The sequence below is a fragment of the Pan paniscus genome, chromosome 18 (genome assembly GCF_029289425.2).
Source record: "Pan paniscus chromosome 18, NHGRI_mPanPan1-v2.0_pri, whole genome shotgun sequence".
In the NCBI taxonomy this organism is placed as follows: Eukaryota; Metazoa; Chordata; class Mammalia; order Primates; family Hominidae; genus Pan; species Pan paniscus.
Window position 1 is genome coordinate 91,622,812 of NC_073267.2, and position 22,189 is coordinate 91,645,000.

At 47.5% G+C, this 22,189-nt stretch overlaps 1 protein-coding gene across 3 annotated transcripts in view; it reads left to right on the plus strand.

Annotated features, from left to right (window-relative positions):
* Nucleotides 1-22,189, plus strand: part of PLCG2 (phospholipase C gamma 2) — a 212,438-nt gene that overhangs the window by 127,522 nt on the left and 62,727 nt on the right. For all 3 annotated transcript variants that reach the window (XM_055100814.2, XM_034940799.4, XM_034940800.3), the window contains exons 8-12: nucleotides 7,310-7,353; nucleotides 9,809-9,881; nucleotides 15,764-15,865; nucleotides 18,063-18,181; nucleotides 20,288-20,373. In XM_055100814.2, coding sequence (XP_054956789.1) covers nucleotides 7,310-7,353; nucleotides 9,809-9,881; nucleotides 15,764-15,865; nucleotides 18,063-18,181; nucleotides 20,288-20,373 — 424 coding nt within the window. The remainder of the gene's footprint in view (nucleotides 1-7,309; nucleotides 7,354-9,808; nucleotides 9,882-15,763; nucleotides 15,866-18,062; nucleotides 18,182-20,287; nucleotides 20,374-22,189) is intronic.

Sequence of the window (22,189 nt, forward strand, 5' to 3'; positions counted from 1 at the left end):
ACTCAAGATAAGTAGTTGCAAATAACAGTTTTTTTTTTTTTAATAATAGTTTACCTTGAAATTTCAAGATGCTGTGTTGTCAGACAGATGTCAGGCAAAGTTTGAAAATAAGATTTGCACATGGCTGGGAGCAGTAGCTCACGCCTGTAATCCCACCACTTTGGGAGGCCAAGGCAGGAGGATCCTTTGAGCTCAGGAGTTTGAGACTAGCCTGGGCAACATAGTGAGACCCAGTCTGTATTATTAAATAATATTAAAAATTAAAAAAAAAAGATTTGCAGAAAAGCTGTTTCACCTGCTACCAGATTAACCCATTCATTGATGGTTTCCACTGTGGTAACATTCCACATAAGAGGTATTTCAACCTGTACTTTAATTATGGCTCTTATTAAGGCTAGTCTGTGTGTTTGTGTCCATGAGGGAGAAACATAAATTGGAATCAGAGTTTTACAAAATATCAGAACCCTCTGGGGTGCCCTAGATTGCCCCGTGTGGAACTTTGTATGGCACAGATTCTGCCGATACCAAAGGTTGAACCCTGGTGGCCAGAATGCCACATTGAGCCTGCCCCTGGTTGTACTTGAGCTAATGGTTTAAATATGTTAAAAATTAATTGCCTACATTTAAAACTTGAGAGATTATATTATATATTAAAATCTAGATTGTTGGCTTCCCTTAGGAAAAAAATCGAGATCTGGCTATAAATAGGGTCACATCTCGCCATGGAACGGTCCGCATTCTCTGTATCGACCCAGCCCCATACAGCTCTGTCTGCTCATTTATGTTGCTTACCTGACCCCAAAGAAGTTTTGCTTTGGCAACCCTCATCTCCACTGTTTGAGGGTATAACTCTCCAGTTTGGTCACTGCATTTTAAAAATTTAATTTAATGACAGATTTGAATAACAAAGTCCCAAGCTATGTAGATGGCTTCTGGCCAGCTCTAAGAACCTCACTGCTGTTGTGTAGGTAAATGCCCATCCCCTAACCTGTTAGCAAATTGTTTACTTCCTGTTCCTGGCTGGAAGCACAGGGCAGAGAAAAGTACCTGTTTTGTGATTTGGGGGGAAGGAGGGCCTAGCTGGATTTCTCAGGCTCCTGCAGGAGACAGAGCTATTTATGGTGACTCATAATCCCCAGAACTAAATCCAGGGAGTGGGTTCATGCTTATCAGTAGCCAAACGGCTTCCATCGTGAGCTTGCTAGTTCCTCTTTGTGTCTAACCACCTGCCTACGTTGCAGCTCTCGAGCCTCAGAGTTTCCAAAAGTGTGGCAGCAGGAGGAGGATAAAAAATGTAATCTCACGTTTGTGTCTCCCTGGTGAGGGGATATACCTCTAACTAGGCTGGAATAACAGTATCATTAACGAAGATGATAGCCAACATTTTCTCAGGTGGACTATTTGCTAGGCACTATCCTATGTGTTTTTTTGTTTTTTTGTTCTTTTTATTTGAGACAGAGTCTTTCTCTGTTGCCCAGGCTGGAGTGCAATGGCACGATCTTGATTCACTGCAACCTCTTCCTTCCGGGTTCAAGCGATTCTCCTGCCTCAGCCTTCTGAGTAGCTGGGATTACAGGCATGCACCATCACGCCTGGCTAATTTTTGTATTTTTAATTGAAACGGGGTTTCACCATGTTGGCCAGGCTAGTCTCAAACTCCTGACCTCAAGTGATCCTCCCGCCTTGGCCTCCCAAAGTGCTGGGATTACAGGTGTGAGCCATCATGCCCAACCTGCTCTATGTGTTTTGTATACATTTAATTCCCCCCTAGAGGCCTGTGCAAGAGCTACTGTTGTTATTGCCATTTTAGGGATTAAGAAACTGAGGTCCAGAGAGGTTACTTTGCTGAAGGCCTGCTTACTGCAGGGTAGTAAGCTGCAGAGCTAGGATTTGATTTTCTGCCCAACTTTGACGCATGGCCATGGAATACTTCTTAATTTTTGAATCCTTTGTATTGAAGAAAATGTAAAGCATATACAAGTAGAGAGAATAGCGTAACAGACCCCCATGTATCATCAGCTGACTTCAGCCATTATCACCTTGTCGCTGCCCTCACCCAAGTCCCTTTTCTCACGTTTTGCAGCAGACGTCACCCAGCAAATCAGGTCACCTGCCACTATTGTAATTTAATGCCTGGCTACGTGACTGCGACCCTGCTACCTCCTGATCAAACCTGTGAAGTCCCCTGTGGTTACAGCATTCTTACATAAAAATAGAAAGCACTTGCAAAAAATAAAATAGAAAATTGAGAAGCCTGCTAACCTATCTCTGGTTGTTCCTACGATCCAGTCAGGCATTGAAGGATTGTTCTGCTGGATTTTACATGGGTGTGAGCATGGGGGAGGTGAGTGATGAGCGTTCTGTGACGATGTTTGTGGAGGAGCTCAGAGATCTTGCAGTTTATTCTTATTGTCAGTGGCTGGCAAGAGGAGAGTCCACAGTGGAGAAGTTAGATAGAATCTCTGGTTAGCTTTTCTTTTTCTTTCTTTTTTTTTGTTTTTGAGACAGGGTCTCACTTTGTCACCGAGGCTGGTGTGCAGTGGTACAATCATGGCTCACTGCAGCCTCGAACTCCCTGGCTCAGATGATTCTCCCACCTCAGCCTCCGGAGTACCTGGGACCACAGGCGTGTGCCACCATGCAGGCTAATTTTTGTATTTTTTGTAGAGACAGTTTCACCATGTTACCCAGGCTAGGCTTGAACTCCTGGGCTCAAGTGATCCACCCGCCTTGGCCTCCCGTAGTGCTGGGATTATAGACATGAGCCACTGTGCCTGGCCTAGCTTTTCTATTGATGAGATTTTACCCTTGGCCTTCCAGAACCAAATGGTTCCTACAGCCTAAGTACCACTGAGTGCGTAAGACCAGCTTCGGTTGTGAAAGGGCGTGTGCCTTCAGCCACGTGGGAAAACTCCATTCCTTTCCCTCCCTTTCTTAGTGCCCTGGCCCCTGCTTCTGTGACCCCCGCCTCTGGCATGGCGCCTTCTCTTGTCCAGCTGGTAACTTCTCCTGGGGCCCGACTCAAAGATGACATTTCCCTGTAGCCTTTTAGCTACCAGAAGAAATTAGTTTATCTATTATTTTAGTCACTCATCCAGTAAATGTGTGCGTGACCCAAGAGGGCACAGTGGTTAACAATACAGCTGTTTCTCCTGACCTCACTGGCCCTTTGCTGGGGTGGGAAGGTCCTGGGATGTTGCCCAGAGTGACATAAGGCCCAGTGCCAACCCTGTCCCTTGGTTAGGTAGAATCTGACCACATAACCCTCCATGGTAATGCCGAACATAAATTAACTGCTGCCTCCACTGTGCACCCGTAGCATCTAGAATATTCTCTGATTGCTGGAATCTCATTTATTGTGTGTACATTTGTACGTGTATTGTGGGATGCTAGAGATTTACCAAGGTGGGCCTGGGTTGAAATTCTGGCCCCTGGACTTGTTAGGAGAAAAGTCCTTGCCTCCCTGGGCCTGTTTCTTGTTTCTGAAACGGGGCTTATTTTACTACCTGATGGGATCAGCGGGAGGAGTGACTGAGACTGTGACCATCTTGCCCCAGCTCATGGAGCCCATGTTCATTTCCTGCGGCCGCTGTGGCAAGTACTGCAACTCGTGGCTTAAAAATAACAGAAGTGCCGGGCACGGTGGCTCACGCCTGTAATCCCAGCACTTTGGGAGGCCAAGGCGGGCGGATCACGAGGTCAGGAGATCGAGACCATCCTGGCTGACACGGTGAAACCCTGTCTCTACTAAAAATACAAAAAAAATTAGCCGGCTATAGTGGCGGGTGCCTGTAGTCCCAGCTACTTGGGAGGCTGAGGCAGGAGAATGGCGTGAACCTGGAGGCGGAAGTTACAGTGAGCCGAGATCGCGCCACTGCACTCCAGCCTGGGCGACAGAGCGAGACTCCGTCACAAACAAACAAACAAACAAACAAACAAAATAATGCAGAAGTTTATTCCCTCACTGTACTGGAGGTTAAAAGTCCAAAATCCAGGTGTTGGCAGGGCCACACCCCTCGGAAGGCTCCAGGGAAGGATGTGTTCCAGACCTCTTTCATGGCTTCCAGCGGCTGCCAGCAATGCTTCAAGCATTCCTCGGAGTGTGGACACCGCCTGGCTGCTGGTGGCTGCCAGCAGTCCTACAAGTGTTCCTCGGTGTGTAGATGGCATTGCTCTTTGGTGTGTAGACACCATCACTCCTCGGCGTGTAGGCGCCATCGCTTCTTGGCGTGTAGATGTCATTGCATCGCTCCTTGGCTTGTAAATGTCATTGCATCGCTCCTTGGCTTGTAGATGTCATTGTGCCAGTCTCTGCCTCCATCATCACATGGACCCCTTTTCTCTGTGTGCTTCTCTGTCTCCAAATCTCCCTCTTTTTTTTTTTAATTTTTTTTTTTTTTTTTTTTTGAGACGGAGTCTCGCTCTGTCACCCAGGCTGGAGTGCAGTGGCGCCATCTCGGCTCACTGCAAGCTCTGCCTCCCGGGTTCACGCCATTCTTCTGCCTCAGCCTCCCGAGTAGCTGGGGACTACCGGCGCCCACCACCACGCCTGGCTAATTTTTTGTATTTTTTTAGTAGAGATGGGGTTTCACCGTGTTAGCCAGGATGGTCTCCATCTCCTGACCTAGTGATCCGCCTGCCTCGGCCTCACAAAGTGCTGGGATTACAGGTGTGAGCCACCGTGCCCGGCCCAAATCTCCCTCTTTTAAGAAGCCAGGCACTGGATTCGGGTCCACCCTAACCCAGCAAGGCCTCATCTTAACTTGATTGCACCTTGCAAGGACCCTAATTCCAAAGAAGGTCATGCCCATGGGTACTGGGTATTAGGACTTGGACATATATTCCCGGGGACACCATCCTATACATAATACTAGCTATAACTTCTTCTATCTTTAGAACGTCTTCCGTGATCACCTGTGCCCCATACCGTCAACTACAGCCCCATTTATCTGCCCCCTTTAAAGTAACCTACTCCAAGAGCTGTCTACGCTTCCCTTCTTCCCACTGTCTCTTGAGTCTATTCCCGTCGTGTTTCCATCCCTGCCTCCTAGAGCACTTCATCTTGGCACGTCAGCCATCACCTCCATGTGTTGCGAATCCAGAAGTCTGCCCCGTGGTCTTTATCTTGTCCACTCAGCAGCACGTGTCAAAGCTGGTCACTCTCGCCTTGATGTTGTAACTTGCCTTTGGGATGCCCGACTGTCTTCCTTATCTTGCCTCTCACTGTTGGTTCTCTTGCAGCGTTTGTGGCTCTTGGCTTTCAGTTGTTCTTTTTCATTCTCTGTCCTGCTCTGCGTCCCAGGGGCCGATTCCTGCAAACACGTTCCCAGGTGCCTGTGCCAATGAGCTTCCGGTTGCTTCAACAAGCAGAGTGTCCGGGCAGGGAGTTGCAAGGCCTGGCAGAGGAGGGGAAGCCAGGTCTTTCCTGGTTCTGGGAGCATCTGTACCATGGTGGTATCTCTGCCATTGTCCGAGCTCCCTGAGTGGAGGAATGCGGTGCGGGCTTTTTCTGTGCTTTGTTGAAAGGAATGTAAAAGAAGGAGAGGGCTGAAGAATTGCATGTGGTGGTCATTGAGGGGGGCCACACACTGGGCTCCCTCCAGATGTAAATAAGCTGGGTGTGGGGCTTTGAGCTTGGAAGTGTTCTAGCCCCTGATGCCTTCAGCACCAGGCTGACCTGGTGACCTAAGCAGTAAATGAGTCCAAATAGCAACATGCCCTGTCTAAAATCTGCACCACCACCCCTTTTTAAAAAGAAATACCTATGCTGTAAATTACACATCAACAAAAGGAAGTACTTCTCAGTTTGCCTAAAAGTTTGCGGCTCTTAACCTTTTGGTAGGACCTACTCCTTTGAGTTGCTGATTATGCCTCCAGAAGAAACACACACCCACACAAACTGATGTGGACTCTCTGATGCTTCTCAGAGGCCTGCGATTCCCTTTCTAGAACCCTGATAGTCCCCATGACGTCCTGGGCTGCAAGGAGTTCAGCAAGAGGACCCTGGGTCATCTGGGGTAGGAGATGTTTTATGTCGTTAGCATTGATCATGTGCTAGTGGATACATTTCCCTAAGTGCTTATCCAATCGCAGTGTCATTGAAGACTGTTGAAGCAAGGCTACCTGGGCAGAAATGGACAAGATGTGGGTGTGCAGGGTGCCTGTGTACAATGCGCAGAAAATGGGCTGGTGCAAGTAGAAGCTGGAGGGAGGGGTGCTCCATGGCGCCCCCCTTGGTGGAAGAGCCTCTTCATCATGCAACAGTTGGCACGGCAGTGGGCTGTGAAGAGAGGAGCTGAAGCAGTCCGATATTTCTTTCGTCCTCTTGCCTTCGAAGATTAGAAATGCATCTTTGAAATACTAAAGATTTGAAATGTTGCCTGTAATCCCAGCTACTCAGGAGGCTCAGGAGGGAGGATCTCTTGAGGCCAGGAGTTCAAGACCATCCTGGGCAACATAGTAAGACCTGCATCTCTACAAAAAGAAAAAATATTAGCCGGGTATGGTGGCGCACGCCTGTAGTCCTAGCTACGCAGGAAGCTGATACAGGAAGATCATGTGAGCTCAGGAGAGTGAGGCTGTGGTGAACTGTGATCGTGCCACTGCACTCCAGCCTGGGTAACAGTGAGATCCCATCTCTAAAGAAACCTGGCAGTGAGGATGGAGGAAAAGTATGTGTACCCCAGTGGAGGTGCCTATCTCAACTGTTTTGAGAGCACCTTGGCAGAATTTATCAAAGCCAATGTGCCTACAATGTGCTGTGTCTAGGTGCTTTTCCTTCTAGGACTCTACTCCGTAGAAAAACTGGCACAGGTGGGCAAAGATAGAGAAATAGGCACACAGGGACACTTAAAAATAATACTAGATGTTACAAAAATCAAGTGACATGCTTATTGTGGAATACAATGGTTTTTCAAAGAAAGGAAACAGGGTTATTTGAGGTTGCAGAATAATATGTAAAGCTTGAAACACAGCAGAAAATTGTGAGATGTACGTAAATGTTATAATATGATATGATACCATTAAATGAATATCCCTAAAACAAATTCTAGACGGAAACCTATGAAATGCTTAAGGGTGACTGCTTCTTGGGAATAAGACTGTGGAGGGAATGAGGAGGGCTTCTGCCTTTTGCTTCTTAAGTTTCTGTTATATTTGAATATTTACAACTAACATCAACTAAAATGATATTTTTAATGATCTTGTTGCATCTGACAAAATGATGCTTTTTTAACAACAAAAATCTTTCCGTTTTTGCATTAAGTGACTTGTCTAAGGTTCTTTTTTTTGTGTGTGCTTTCCATTTCAGATTCTCGATGAATTCAAAAAGGATTCGTCCGTGTTCATCCTGGGGTGAGGCAGCTCTTGTGTGTTGTTCGGGGCGGCTGTGCCGGACCTCGGTGCCTGGTGCCCAGCCGGCCTCCAGGAGGGGATGCCTGTGTGTGCAGGCGCTGACCTCCAAAGGGGCAGGGGGCCCCTGCTGGGGAATTGGCCATCCCATGCCTGTGGCGTGGATAGAGATGAGCAGTAGCAACAGGGAGGTGTGAAGTGCTGGGATGATGGTCCAGAAGGTTCTGTAAAAAAGCCTGTGTGCCTCAGGGCCTCCTTTCCCCGAATGTGCCTCATGAGATGTGACAGGTTAATAGTTTTTTTTTTTAATTACAAAAACTAATGTTAATGATCAAATAAGTGGAAAATTCCTTGTTAAACAGGTTTAACTGAATTAAAATGAGTTCAGGTGTATAAACTGCTTCACATGATGCTTGGCACCCATGAGGGGCTCATAGATAGTAATATTATTACTAAAAAGTCAGAGTTGCAGGACTTATCAGGACATTCACTGTGCCTCATGATTTCCCAAGTGGGGAATTTCTGAGATGTTATGTGTTTCCCCAGCCTATCTGACTGGGAGAAATGTTGGCCCTGGAGTTAATGGTCTGTGGTACGTTGATCCAGTCTTTATCGGTGAGCAACTTTTCCCTCTGTCACTTTTGAAATCAGAAACTTCAAGACTCCAAAGTATAAATAAAATGAATCTAATTTTTATATAGTATGTATATATATATGTGTGTATATATATATATGTATATATATATGTGTGTGTATATATATGTGTATATATATATGTGTGTGTATATATATATATATGTATATGTATATATTCAAGACGGAGCCTCCCTTTGTCGCCTAGGCTGGAGTGCACTGGCGCAATCTTGGCTCACTGCAACCTCCACCTCCCAGGTTCAAGCGACTCTCCTGCCTCATCCTCCGAACAGCTGGGACTACAGGCATCCATCATGTCCAGCTATTGTTTTTTTTTTTTTATATTTTTAGTAGAGATGGGGTTTCACCATGTTGGCCAGTCTGGTCTTGAACTCATGACCTCAGGTGATCCACCTGCCTTGGCCTCCCGAAGTGCTGGGATTACAGGCATGTGCCACTGTGCCCAGCCATAATTTCTATGTAGTATTTTAATGAAAACTTAGTGTTAGACCGTGAGGCTGGTGGGGAAAGGTTAGAAATGTACTCATAATCAAAGACAACAGACTCCTGGACCCTGAGTGTTTAGTAAAGGGAGAAAGCTCAGGGCATGTTTCATCTCTTACACTATTTGAAATAGACCTCTTTTCCCCAGGCTCCTGCAAGTGCTCAGGGAAACATACCCATTACCCTGGGAAGCCCCATGTAGCAGAATGTACTCCCCATCCAACCCGGGGGTGGCTTGTGCTGGCCCAGTGAGGCCCTGTTTTTCTGGTGGCCTGCTGGCCAACGTGGGAGTCCTGCCTTTATTCGGAGTGTAGTGTTCCTTCATGTTCCCTACCTGATACCTAACCTCTGCTTGGTCCAGGGAAGTGTCTTTCACACTGCAGTTAATTTTGCCCTGATGGCCTGGAGTCTGGGGGGGCCTCGTGTGGCTCCCACTCCAGAGCACTCAATGACCTAGGGAACTCTGGATCGTGGCTTCTGAGGAGGCCCTTGGGTCTGGCTCCTGTCCTTTCTCCAACACCAGCTCTCCCTCTACGGGCGGGTGGTGTGTCGAGCCCTGTCTGGGTATTGGGTAGGCACACTCACATCCCTGTGTTCCCCACACCTTTTGCTCTGCAATCCCTCCCTCCGGCCTGTGTTCCCTCGCTCCTACTCTTCTTTCTCTCCTCCCCTCCCTTCTCTTTTTTCCTCGTGGCCGCTGCATCTCTGGTTTCCTTGCCCGGCACTGTCTGCACCTCCTTCTTGTCACCCCACCTCATTCTGGCTCACCCCACCTCATTCTGGCTCACCCCACCTCGTTCTGGCTCAACCCACCTCATTCTGGCTCAATCCACCTCTTTCTGGCTCACCCCACCTCATTCTCTGGAGCTCAAGTAGGTGCCTTTTCCTCAGGAAAGCCCCTCTGGCCCTCCAGGTCTGGGTTTGGGGCCCTCTCAGCCATTCCCACTGTGCCCCTCCCTTCCCACCCTCATCTCTTGCTACGCTGTATCCCATATGCCTGGTTCACCTGTCTTCCCCATGGCCACACTCCTGGAGGGGCTCCTCAGACTCTGGGGTGCACCAGAGCTATTTTGGAGCAGCTAAATATAGACACCAGGGCCTGCCCCTTGAGATTCCGATGTCAGGGTCCCTCTGAATCCTTGTAGGTGAGGGACATTGTGTCACTCACCTGTGTCTTCCTGTTGGCCAACCTGGTACCTAACACGGTGCCAGACTAGGTGGGGCGTTCTGGGTGGCAGGCTGCCCCACTGGCTGGCATCTCCTCTTGACTCCTCTGTTGAATGTGTCTGTCTCTAACTGCACCCCCTTTCCCCGAGGATAGGAACACTGACAGGCCGGATGCCTCTGCTGTTTACCTGCATGACTTCCAGAGGTTTCTCATACATGAACAGCAGGTGAGAGCATAAGGTGTGTGGGTGCCTGAGGGAGCTGGCGGGACGCTGCTGGGGACTAGTCTCACCCTTCTGCCACCTGTGCTCACCTGGTCAACTGTGCTCACCTGGCCACCTGTGCGCACCTGGTCACCTGTGCTCACCTGGCCACCTGTCTTCATGGAACAATTGCAGTCTGCCAGATGCTGGAGACTTCAGATTGCTGTCTGATGCCACTGAAACTCTGGATGAGAAGAGCCTCATGTCGGGCCTCTTTTCAAGGCACACATTGAGGATGAGAAGACTGAGAAGATTCCAGGGCAGGGCAGGAGGGGTGAGGGCCTGAGGATGGGGCTGCCCTCACCTGGCTGGCTGCAGCTTTTCTGGCCATCATCTCAGGTGTCACTGCCTGGGAAGCCTTCCTTGACTGATGGGAGGATGGGATCAGATTCATCAAGCCTGCCAGGTCCCCTGGGAGATAAACTAGCACAGCTTTCCTTAAACAGGTGATGCCTGGGACAGTCTCCCTGGACAGGGTTTGCCTGTGGGCTCTGAGCCCAGCTATAGACTCAAGGGGGGGTTGTGTTGCGCCTTGGTTTTCCACTGCTGTGACGATGCCCCCAGAGGACACTGGGCAGTGTCCAGAGACGACATGGGTGGGTGTCACAGCTGGAGGCTGCTGCCGGCATCTAGCAGGTCAACACCAGGGATGCTCCTAAATATCCTACATTGCACAGGGCAGCCCCCCCCGCTGCCCAGCAATGAAGTATTCAGGGCCGGGTAGGGTGGCTCACGCCTATAATCCCAGCACTTTGGGAGGCCGAGGCGGGCGGATCACTTCAAGCCAGGAGTTCGAGACCTACCTGGCCAACATGGTGAAACCCCATCTCTACTAAAAATACAAAAATTAGGCAGGCATTGTGGTGGGTGCCTGTAATCCCAGCTACCTGGGAGGCTGAGGCAGGAGAATTGCTTGAACCTGGGAGGTAGAGGTTGCAGTGAGCCGAGATTGCGCCACTGCACTGCAGCCTGGGCAACAGAGCAAGACTCCGTCTCAGAAAACAAAAAACAAAAACACCCCCACCCCACCAAAAAAAAGCCAAAGAAGTATTCAGCACCAAGTACCTACAGTGCTGAGGACAAGAAACTCTGTGAGAGTGAGATCAACTTGAAATCATCTTACCGGCTGCACAGCCACGGACAGGTGGTTTACCCTTTCTGTGCCCCAGTTTCCCCCTCTTTAAGTGGGATTGAGAGCATCTACCTCTGAGAATTGTGGGGATCAGAGTCAATTGTATGGATCTGTGTGTGTGTGTGTGTGTGTGTGTGTACATATATGCATGTCTTTTCACATATAAATCTCAAATTTTTGTTTATATCATTGGAGTTCCATTTACTTTTTTCTTTTACTTCATTTGTTTTTTTTTTAAAATAGAGTTTATATTTTAGAGTAGTTTTAGGGTTGCAGCAAAAATAAGTTCATTTACTTAAAAAACCTCGTCTTGCAGAACATTTCAAACATACACAAAAGCAGACAGACGGTTTAATGAACCACCATGTATCATCACTCAGATTAAAAATTACGAGCATTTTGCAATTTTTTTTTTCTGTTTGAGATAAGGTCTCACTCACCCCCTTGCCCAGGCTGGAGAGCGTGGCATGGTAACAGCTCACTGCAGCCTCGACCTCCTGGGCTCAACCGATCCTCCTGCCTCAGCCTCCTGAATAGCTGGGACTACAGGTATGTGCCACCATGCCCGACAATTTTTTTTTTTTTTTTTTTGAGATAGTCTTGCTCTGTCACCAGGCTGGAGTACAATGGCTCTGTCTTGGCCCACTGCAACCTCCACCTCCCCCTCCCATGTTCAAGTGATTCTCCTGCCTCAGCCTCCCAAGTAGCTGGGATTGCAGGTGTCTGCCACAACACCTGTATTTTTGTATTTTTAATAGAGTCGGGGTTTCACAATGTTGGTCAGCCTGGTCTTGAACTCCTGGCCTCAGGTGATCCACCCACCTTGGCCTCCCAAAGTGCTGGGATTACAGGTGTGAGCCACCACGCCCAGCCCCGACTAATTTTTGTGTCTTTAGTAGAAACAGGATTTCCCCATGTTGCTCAGGCTGATCTCCAACTCCTGGGCTCAAGTGACTCACCTGTCTCAGCTCCCCAAATTGCTGGGATTACAGATGTGAGGCACTGTGCCCAGCCCACTTTGCCAGTTTTATTTCATCCACTTCTAACTCTACACTCCTGTATCTCCCTACCCTTCCCCTTTCTTCATTTCTTTGCTGAAGAATCCTAAAGCAAACCCCAGACTTTGCGTCATTTTGTTTGTAAATACTTCCGTATGTTTCTCTCACAGATAGAACTTTTTTTTTTAAAATATAGCCATAACACTCCTCTTACAGCTTGTGCAATTAACAGTAATTTTTAAATGCCATCTGATACCCAGCCTGCGTTTGGATTTCATTGATGGAAGAGAAACTTGTGAGTAGAGAAGACATGTTTTGCACAAGGCCATCCACACTGAGGGCTCAGGAAAGGGTCGTAGCTACCCTAGTAGGCTGATAAATGGTGAATGAGGATGTTGATGCGTGTTGTAATGATCATGCCTTCCCGGTGCCGGGGTTGAATGATGATGATCAAAAGAAGGCCTATTTGCCCAACCTGAGACTAAGTTTGAGGGAGCAAGTAAAATGAAGGTAATAAGTTAATTTTATTGGGCACAGTCACGTTAGGTCTGAGCTGGTGCTAGAGTGAGGTAGAGAGAAATTCATGCACTTTTTTTCCCATCATTATTTTCCTTCCACTAAATTATTCAGTTTAGTAGGGAACGATTAAAGTTAAATTGGTTCAATTCTTGGGGACAAGTAGCCTCGCATCCTAGAATTCACCACCTGTTAGGGAGACTGGGGCGTGTAGATTGAGCCCCACCTAGTGGTGGTTGACTTTATTACATGCTTTCCCCAAACGGGGCCCTTTGCTGGGCTTCCCTTAGAGAACAGGGATCTGGGGCCAGGAGAAAGTGCAGGAGCTCTCTCTCTCTGCATCTGGGGAGTTAGGACCCGAGCAGCCATGAGCATCCATGCCATGTTTGTTGGTCACACAGATGCTCATATGGAATAATCACTGCAGCACTTTGTGTGCAAATTAGTATGACTTTTCTAGAAAACACTTTGGCTGTATGCAATGAAAAGAAAGCTTTACAACTAGATTCTATATCTGGAGTAAATAGTTGCCCTCCCAGACACTTATCCTAAGGAAATAATGGCAGCATTTTTAATAGGAATGAAAACTTGGAAGTAATCTAAATTTCTTTAGAGGATTGGTTAAGTACGCCATAGTACAGCTCTGGGATGGATGGGTGATGGGATAGGAAGGGGGTTAAAAGTATGTTTCTAGAATCAGTGTTTCTGGGTTTAGTCTGAGGCTCATGACTGGGACCACTTACTTAATGACTAGAAGCCTCTCCTCTGTTTCCCCATTTATATAACATGGAGAATAACCTGTACCTCCTGGGGTGGTGGTAAGTTCAAGACGAGCCACCGTGTGGGGCCGAGTATAGAGTCACTGCTCAGTATTGATGGCCATCACCATTTATTTTTATTTTCATCCTTATTCTTTGCCATTTTCACTATTACAGGTGTCTAGTGCAATACCCTACACCAAGTAGATGCATTTTATAACCCCAAGAATATTGACATTTCAGTCTTCTTTAGGTAGAAGATTTCTTTCTTTGCAGCCAGTCCAGGGCCAGGTTATATTAGCTAAGTACCCATGCCTTTTGATAAATGCAAAAACTTTGTAGGGGGAAGGAAGGAGGATGCCTCCAGCCTCTTTGGGACATCTTGGCCAGGCAAAGTTTTTTGTTTTTTTGAGATGGAGTCTCTCTCTGTCACCCAGGCTGGAGTACAGTGGCGTGATCTCAGCTCACTGCAAACTCTGCCTCCTGGGTTCGTGCCATTCTCCTGCCTCAGCCTCCCGAGTAGCTGGGACTACAGGCACCTGCCACCACGCCCAGCTAATTTTTTGTGTTTTTAGTAGAGACGGGGTTTCACCGTGTTAGCCAGGATGGTCTCGATCTCCTGACCTCATGATCCGCCCACCTCGGCCTCCCAAAGTGCTAGGATTACAGGCATGAGCCACCACGCCCGGCCTAGTATTTTAATAAAATATCCCACAATTTGGGTTTCATGTTCTAGTATTCAAAGATTCTGACACCTCTGTATTCAAATGAGCTTGTAGTTTCCCACCTTCCTAGCTGTTTTGGGCCCCTGATCCAGGCATATTTGCAAGAGTCAACAGCAGTTCATTTTTGTCTTGCACCCATGCATGTCACCAGCCTCCTGGTCACCACCTCATTTGTGTCTGTTCTTCTATTTTTCATTGTTTCAGACATCGCATCCAGCCCTTCCCATCTAACCACACACACATCTGGTAGCGTATTTGCTTCTATTAGTCATAAAGATACAGGTTTTAGAATATTTGAAGTGAAGAAAGCATTGATCAAAGTTGAATTTACATGTCGTATTTCATCCCCTTTTCCTATGAATATTTGGGATTTCAGGGTATGGAGAGGAAAGCAACAGTTACTTAATATTATGCATTCTTTTTTTAAAGGGTTTCTAGAATGTCTAGGACTGTGCAGCAGCTGCTTTGGAACTGGTCATGTATATTTCACACGTTATCAGTGTTTCAGCAGCCCTGTTTGCCTATTCTTTTGAAAAGAGGGCATATGATTACATTCCATGTCAGTTTAGTTATTTGGAGCTGAGACTCTGCAGTTTACAAGCTGTGTGAGCTTAGGATCATGAGGTATTGTTCCTGGGCCTCTGTTTCCTTGTCTTTAAAATGAGAATGGCAATAAATGACTTGTGGAGTTGTGTGGACTAAGTGAGATGACCATAGGAGGAAGAAAGATGCTTGTTTGCACAAGCTGCCATGGTCAGAGCACTTTCTTTTTTTTGAGACAGAGTTTCACTCTGTTGTCCAGGCTGGAGTGCTATGGTACAACCTCGGTTCATTGCAACCTCCGCCCCTTGGGTTCAAGCAATTCTCTTGCCTCAGCCTCCTGAGTAGCTGGGATTACAGGCACCTGCTGCCATGCCCAGCTGATTTTTTTTAAAAAAAATGTTTGTATTTTAGTAGAGATGGGGTTTCACCGTGTTGGCCAGGCTGGTCTCAAACTCCTGAGCTCAGGCAATCCACCCGCCTTGGCCTCCCAAAGTGGGTCTGAGCACTTTCTGTGCACCAGGTGCTACATTAGGCACATAACCTAATAAGATTTTATACAATGCTTCATACAGTGTACATTTCATACAATGCTTCACAGAAACTGTGTGGTAGATACTCTTATTCCCACTTCATGGATGGGGAGGCACAGAGACGGTATGTAACTTGCCCAAGGTCAACTAGGTGGAATGAGAGGCCAACCCAGGTAAGTGACCTGGAAGGCTGATGTAACTACCATGCCCCCAGGCTGCTTCATACTAACAAACGTAAAGAGCTATCATAGGGCAGGAGCCGGCAAACCATGACCTATGGACCAAATATAGCTGACCACTTGTTTTTATAAACAAAATGTTGTTGGAATACAACCATGCCCATTTGCCTACGGATCATCTGTGGCTGCTTTTGCAACATAGCAGCGGAGGTGAGTGGTTGCGACAGACACCGTATGGCCCAGAGAGCCCAAAATATTTACTTCTGGCTCTCTGCAGAGAACATTTGTTGACCCCTGGCAGAGGGCCATGTGCAGAATGAGGCCTCAACATGTGGTGCTCGATTGCAAGTGAATTCGGAATTGGTTGATGTTTCAGTCTTCGATTGCGACTGGATGGACCCTGGGAAATGAAGAATTTTATCAGTTCTCACTTTGCTGATCTCTCGTTCTCTTTGTCATTTTAAGGAGCATTGGGCTCAGGATCTGAACAAAGTCCGTGAGCGGATGACAAAGTTCATTGATGACACCATGCGTGAAACTGCTGAGCCTTTCTTGTTTGTGGATGAGGTGAGTAGGCTGGGCTTGTTGTCGCTTGGGGGTGACTTTTTGATTGATGTCTGTGCTTTCTGAGGTTTATTTTCTGTTTGTCTTTCCTTGGAGAACTTTGCTGTATGATGTTGCCTCGACTGACTGGTTAGCTGGGAGTGTTTCTTTTCTTTTCTTTTTTTTTTCTCCCAGGTTCTAGATTACTGTAACTGTAACTGCCCAGTGGGTTCATTTTGCCTGCTGCCTAGACAGAACCGATTGATCAAGGCAGGGGAATTGCAATAGGGAAAGAGCTTAACTCACGTAGAGCCAGCTGAATGGGAGACTGGAGTTTTATTATTACTCAAATCATCCTCCCTTTCAGAGGCTGGAGTTTCGTTTTTTATGTTTTTGTTTGTTTGCTTGTGTGTGTGTTTTTGAGATGGAGTCTCAGTCTGTCACCCAGCCTGGAGTGCAGTGGTGGGATCTCACCTCACTGCAACCTCCGCCTCCCAGGTTCAAGTGATTCTCGTGCCTCAGCCTCCCGAGTAGCTGGGATTATAGGTGCCGTCCACCATGTCTGGCTAATTTTTTTTGTATTTTTAGTAGACAGGGTTTCACTATGTTGGCCAGGCTGGTCTCGACCTCCTGACCCTTGTGATCAGCCCGCCTGAGCTTCCCAAAGTACTGGGATTATAGGTGTGAGCCGCCTCACCTGGCGGAGGCTAGGGTTTTTTTTTAAAGATTGTTTGGCGGGTCAGGGAAAGGGTGCTGCTGATTGGTTGGAGATGCAATCATATGGTTGTGGAAAATAGTGTGCTTCTGGGTGGGGCCACAGGACCAGTGGGCGGTCCAGGTAGAGCCATGCAAACGCCCAAAAAGACGTCTCAAAAGGCCAATCTTAGGTTAAACCGCAGTGATGTTATCTGTAGGAGTAACTGAGGAAGTTGCTAATCTTGTAACCTCCAGAAAAATGGCTGGTAACCAGTCAGTCTCCACCTTAGCAGAATCCAGGCTCCTCTCATCCTCCTAACCTGGTCTTACCTTAGCTTTACAAAGGCAGTTTATTTGGGGGGAAGGGCTGTTATTTAAACTATAAACTAAATGTTTTCCAAAGTTAGCTTGGCCTAAGCCCAGGAATAATTAAGGGCAGTTTGGAGGTTAAAGGCAAGATAGAGGTTGGTTAGATCTGATCTGTTTCACTGTCATAATTTTCTCGTTGTTCTGATTTTGGAAAGGCGGTTTCATAGCCTTTTCTTACTCTTCTCTACTGACCCTGTTGCCTGGGTGGGATTATTGATTTTGCCACTAGAGGGCATCTGCCACCAGGGAGAGTTGAACCATTGCAAGCACAGAAACAGAATGCGAAGGTGTCTGGGTGCTTGCCGGTCAGAATGGTTGCCTTTGACCTTGCATAGGGAAGGAGGGGAGGTGGAACTGGGGAGCGACTGACCCATATGAGGTCGTTCTAACGCAGCAGAAATTAGGCCCAGATCGCTAAAGCATTTTTTTTTTAAGGGGCCAGGAATTGTAACTTGAAATTTCCTGCCCTTTCAACATTCTGATATGGATAACACTCTGTTTCTTAAGTTGGGTTGTGGGTTCACAAATATTCATGCTACTATTATGCTTTAAATTGTATATATGAGGCCGGGTGCAGTGGCTCACGCCTGTAATCCCAGCACTTTGGGAGGCTGAGGCGGGTGGATCGCTTGAGGTTAGGAGTTTGAGACCAGCCTGGCCGACATGGTAAAATTCTGTCTCTACTAAAAATACAAAAATTAGCCTGGTGTGGTGGTGCACGCCTGTTATCCTAGCTGCTTGGGAGGTTGAGGCAGGAGAATCGCTTCAACCGAGGAGGTGGAGGTTGCAGTGAGCTGAAATTGTGCCACTGCACTCCAGCCTGGGCAACAGAGCATGACTCTGTGTGAAAAAACAAAGAAAGAAAAACCAACAACAATGTATATATGGTAAGCATAAACCCTTGCAGTAGCAAATATTTTAGGATAAACATTACAAAGGAAAATATTGTGTAGGTCCATGGAACAAATATGTCGCTGCAGCCCATTGCAGCCTGAGCCTTCGGTATTGAAAACGTGGGTAACTGAGGTCTGGAGACCGCCTGTTGATTTCACACATCAGAGCTGTTCTTCCCCACTGGTGGGTGCAGACCAGAAACAAGCAGACACCATCCTGCCCGTCAACGTGATGATTCGGTCTTCGTGTTTGACTCTTTTAGTTCCTCACGTACCTGTTTTCACGAGAAAACAGCATCTGGGATGAGAAGTATGACGCGGTGGACATGCAGGACATGAACAACCCCCTGTCTCATTACTGGATCTCCTCGTCACATAACACGTGAGTTTCAGATGAGCCTCTGATGGGTTGGGCAGCACAGAGCACGTGAGGGTTGAGGCAGGGGTCTGATGTGCCGCTCCGGTGAGCCCTGTTGTGAAGCAGGTGGAGGGTGTAGCACCGCATTCCTTGGACTAGAATACACAGAAGCTTCTGGAAGGGGCTGGGAACACACTTCCCTTTGTCAGCTGGCATTGTAATAATAATCTCTTTTCTGTGGCCCTAAAAAGCTAGTAAAAACAAAAGTAACTTAGTTTATGTAACTTAGTAACTAAAGTAACATAGTAAACTTGGTTTTTCACGATTTGGGCATCTCACAGTAGCCACAGCAAAGCAATTCAGTGACTCATTGAATTGATTCATAGGGAGTGTGTACCCTGTGCCTGCTGGGAGCTGGGGATGTGGCTGTGAACAGGCAGCAGCCATGTCCTCATGTGCTGGGAGGAAGACCTCCATTGAAAGTTAACCACAGAATAGGACTTGCTGATGTGGGGAGCAGGTGGTAAGGCGAGGAGAAGTGTTTCAGACAGAGGAGCAGCATGTGCCAAGGCCCTGGGGCAGGAACAACTGAGAGGAGTCTGCTAAGGCTGGAGTGCAGAATCCAGGAGAGCAGTGTCAGGAGGGGAGGAAGGCAGGTCCTGCTGGAGCAGGATCTTATAGGTCACCGTGAGAGCTGTCGGGGAGACCCTGACGACTTTTAACCAGAAAATGAGATGCTCACAGGGGGCTCTTGGGATGGTTACTCTGATTGCAACAGAAGGAGGATACAGGATGTTGCGCTGATGTTCCAGTATTTAGTCTGTCTTACTGGGTGAGGGGGTGAAGTCCTTGGGTGATGGCCCCCACAGCTGTGGGTGGGGACTTTCCTAAGTGACATTCCAGGGGGTCATCTGGGAAAAGGCTTTTTATGGTGTTATGCTCCAGGCATTTGGGAAGGTAAAATGTCTTTCAGGGGGAAATTGATTTCACAGTTCTCTCTTCCCCACCATGCCCATCATTTTAAGAGTTTGTGTTTCAGCATGGTGAATTCTAGAAAACCTAGAAGACAGTTAAGAAATACAAACTTAAAAAAAAAACTTTTATTTTCAGTTCAGAGGTATGTGTGCAGGTTTGTTATATGGGTCAACTTGTGTCATGGGGGTTTGCTGTGCAGATTATTTTGTCACCCAGGCATTAAGCCTACTTACTACCCATTAGTTATTTTTCCTGATCCTGTCCCTCCTACCACCCTGTGACAGAACCTAGTGTGAGGAACATAAACTTTTTTTTTTTTTTTTGAGACAGAGTCTCGCTCTGTTGCCCAGGCTGGAGTGCAGTGGTGCGATCTCAGCTCACAACCTCCGCTTTCCCGGTTCAACAGATTCTCCTGCCTCAGCCTCCCGAGTAGCTGGGACTCCGGGCATAAGCCACCATGCCCAGTTTTTTTTTTTTTTGTATTTTTAGTAGAGACAGAATTTCACTATGTTGGCCAGGCTGGTCTTGAACACCTGACCTCGTGATCTGCCCGCCTCAGCCTGCCAAAGTGCTGGGATTACAGGCATGAGCCATCGTGCCTGGCCTCGGAACACAAATTTTAAAAAAGTTGGGGTGAATCATGACGAGGAGGAAAGTGCATTAAAGAGTCATTCTTAGGGCGGTTTTGGTGGATATGGCTCCTAGCATAGCCGATTGCACCAACAGTTGTTGAATGTCTGTTCTGTGCCTGGCCTCAAGCCTTGATATCAAAAGAAGTGCCCATCTTTGTTTAGACCGAGGACCCAGAGAGCGGCCACGGGGCCTTGTTAATTCATCTTCTGCAGCTTTTTTTGCTTCTGACGTGCTTTGACCAACTTCTCCTCAAAAGAACATGTCCTCTCCACGCTTGCATTGCCCAGGTGGTCAGCAGTCACCTCCTGCGATTGTGGCCTCAGTTCAGAGCTCATGCCGAGTGTGACCGTGGGATTGTGTATTTCTGTCCTAGGCCTTAGCTTTGAGTCTTTCTACATGGAAGAACTCAGAGCTTTGGCGGCTCAGGCGGAGAAGTTCCCCCACAACACCCTGAGGTGCAGGCTTGCCCCCCAACCCCTGTGGCTGCCACCCCCACACGGCCACCTGCCTTCTCTCCTGCAGGTACCTTACAGGTGACCAGCTGCGGAGCGAGTCGTCCCCAGAAGCTTACATCCGCTGCCTGCGCATGGGCTGTCGCTGCATTGAACGTGAGTAGCTCCTTCTTGGTGGAGGTCAGGCTCGCAGCAAATTGAGGACAACCATGTGGTTGCTCCATGTTTTCTTTCGAATTGTAAAAAGGTTTTAATGGACACATAATAACTGTGCATATTTATGGAGTTAGAGTGTGATGTTTCTTTGTTTTCTTTTTTCTTTCTTTTTTTTTTTTTTTTTGAGATGGAGTCCCTGTCATCTGTATCTCCTCAGCTTCCTCCTGGGCTGGTATTAGAGGAAGGCAAACAGACACCCGCTGTGTTTTGGCAGCTGGGTCCTAGGTGTGCACAGGTACCACGTATCACCTGGATTGGGGGGTCTCTGAGCAAATGTGAAAAGAATGGTCAGGGCTGGATATGGTGGCTCATGCCTGTAATCCCTGCACTTTGGGAGGCTGAAGTGGGAGGATTGTATGAGGCTAAGAGTTTGAGACCAGCCTGGGCGACATGGTGAGATCCTATCATTACAAAAAGTAAAAAAATTAGCTGTGTGTAGTGGCATGCACCTGTGGTCCCAACAACTTGGGAGGCTGAGGTGGGAGGATCGCTTGAGCCCAGGAGGTTGAGGCTGTGGTGAGCTGTGATTGTGCCACTGCACTCCAGCCTGGGCAACAGAGCGAGACTCTGTGTCTAAACTGAAAAGAAAAGAAGGGTCAGGTGGCATCTCTGCCTGAGCAGATGGCAGACGCCTTATTTCCCTCCTTCCTTCTCATAGCCTCTCTGGCTATTTTCCTTCCGGCCTCTCTCTCACCAAAGGCTCATGGGTGCATTTGGCTGAGAAAAGGCAACAACCAGCTTGTCGTGGTGTCTCATGCCTGTAATCCCAGCACTGTGAGAGGTCGAGGCGGGCGGATCACTTGAGATCAGGAGCTTGAGATCAGTCTGGCCAACATGGCGAAACCCTTTCTCTACTAAAAATACAAAAATTAGCCAGGCGTGGTGGTGCACATCTGTAATCCCAGCTGCTTGGGAGGCCGAGGCACAGGAATCACTTGAGCCTGGGAGGCAGAGGTTGCAGTAAGCTGAGATCGCGCCGCTGCATGCCAGCCTGGGCAACAGAGGGAGACTTTGTCTCAAAAAAATAAAAATAAAAAATAAATAAATAAAATAAAAAAGGCAACAACCACTGACTTAGGCTCCAGTGTTACCAAAACGACTCATCATGGAAGCAACGTTTTGTAGCAGTTACTCTATAGACTTTCTTCCCGTTTATGATTTTTCTCCTCCCTCAGGAAAAAACAAATGTTTAAAAGTAAAGCTTGAAGCAGTCAGCTCCTGTGCCCTCCAGGGGTCCAAAAGATTGGGGATGTTCATCTTCCACATGACCCATTTCTGTTTGAAAATATTACTGTGAACCTTTACAAATAAATTTCTCATTGCTCTGTATCATTTCCATGGGCAGAAAAGGCAGTCAAGGTTTTCAACAGGTAAAGTCAGAAAATAAAACACGTGGTAAAATCTTCTTTAAAAAGAAGCATTGAGGTCGGGCGTGGTGGCTCACGCCTGTAATCTCAGCACTTTGGGAAGCTGAGGTGGATGGATCACGAGGTCAGGAGATCGAGACCACCCTGGCCAACATGGTGCAACCCTGTCTCTACTAAAATACAAAAAATTAGCCGAGCGTGATGGTGCGCGCCTGTAGTCCCAGTTACTCAGGAGGCTGAGGCAGGGGAATTGCTTGAACCCGGGAGGCGGAGATTGCAATGGGCCGAGATTGTGCCACTGCACTCCAGCCTGGGCAACAGAGCGAGACTTTGTCTTAAAAAAAAAAAAAAAAAAAGCAGCATTGAAACTAGCTTGTCTTGGACAGTTG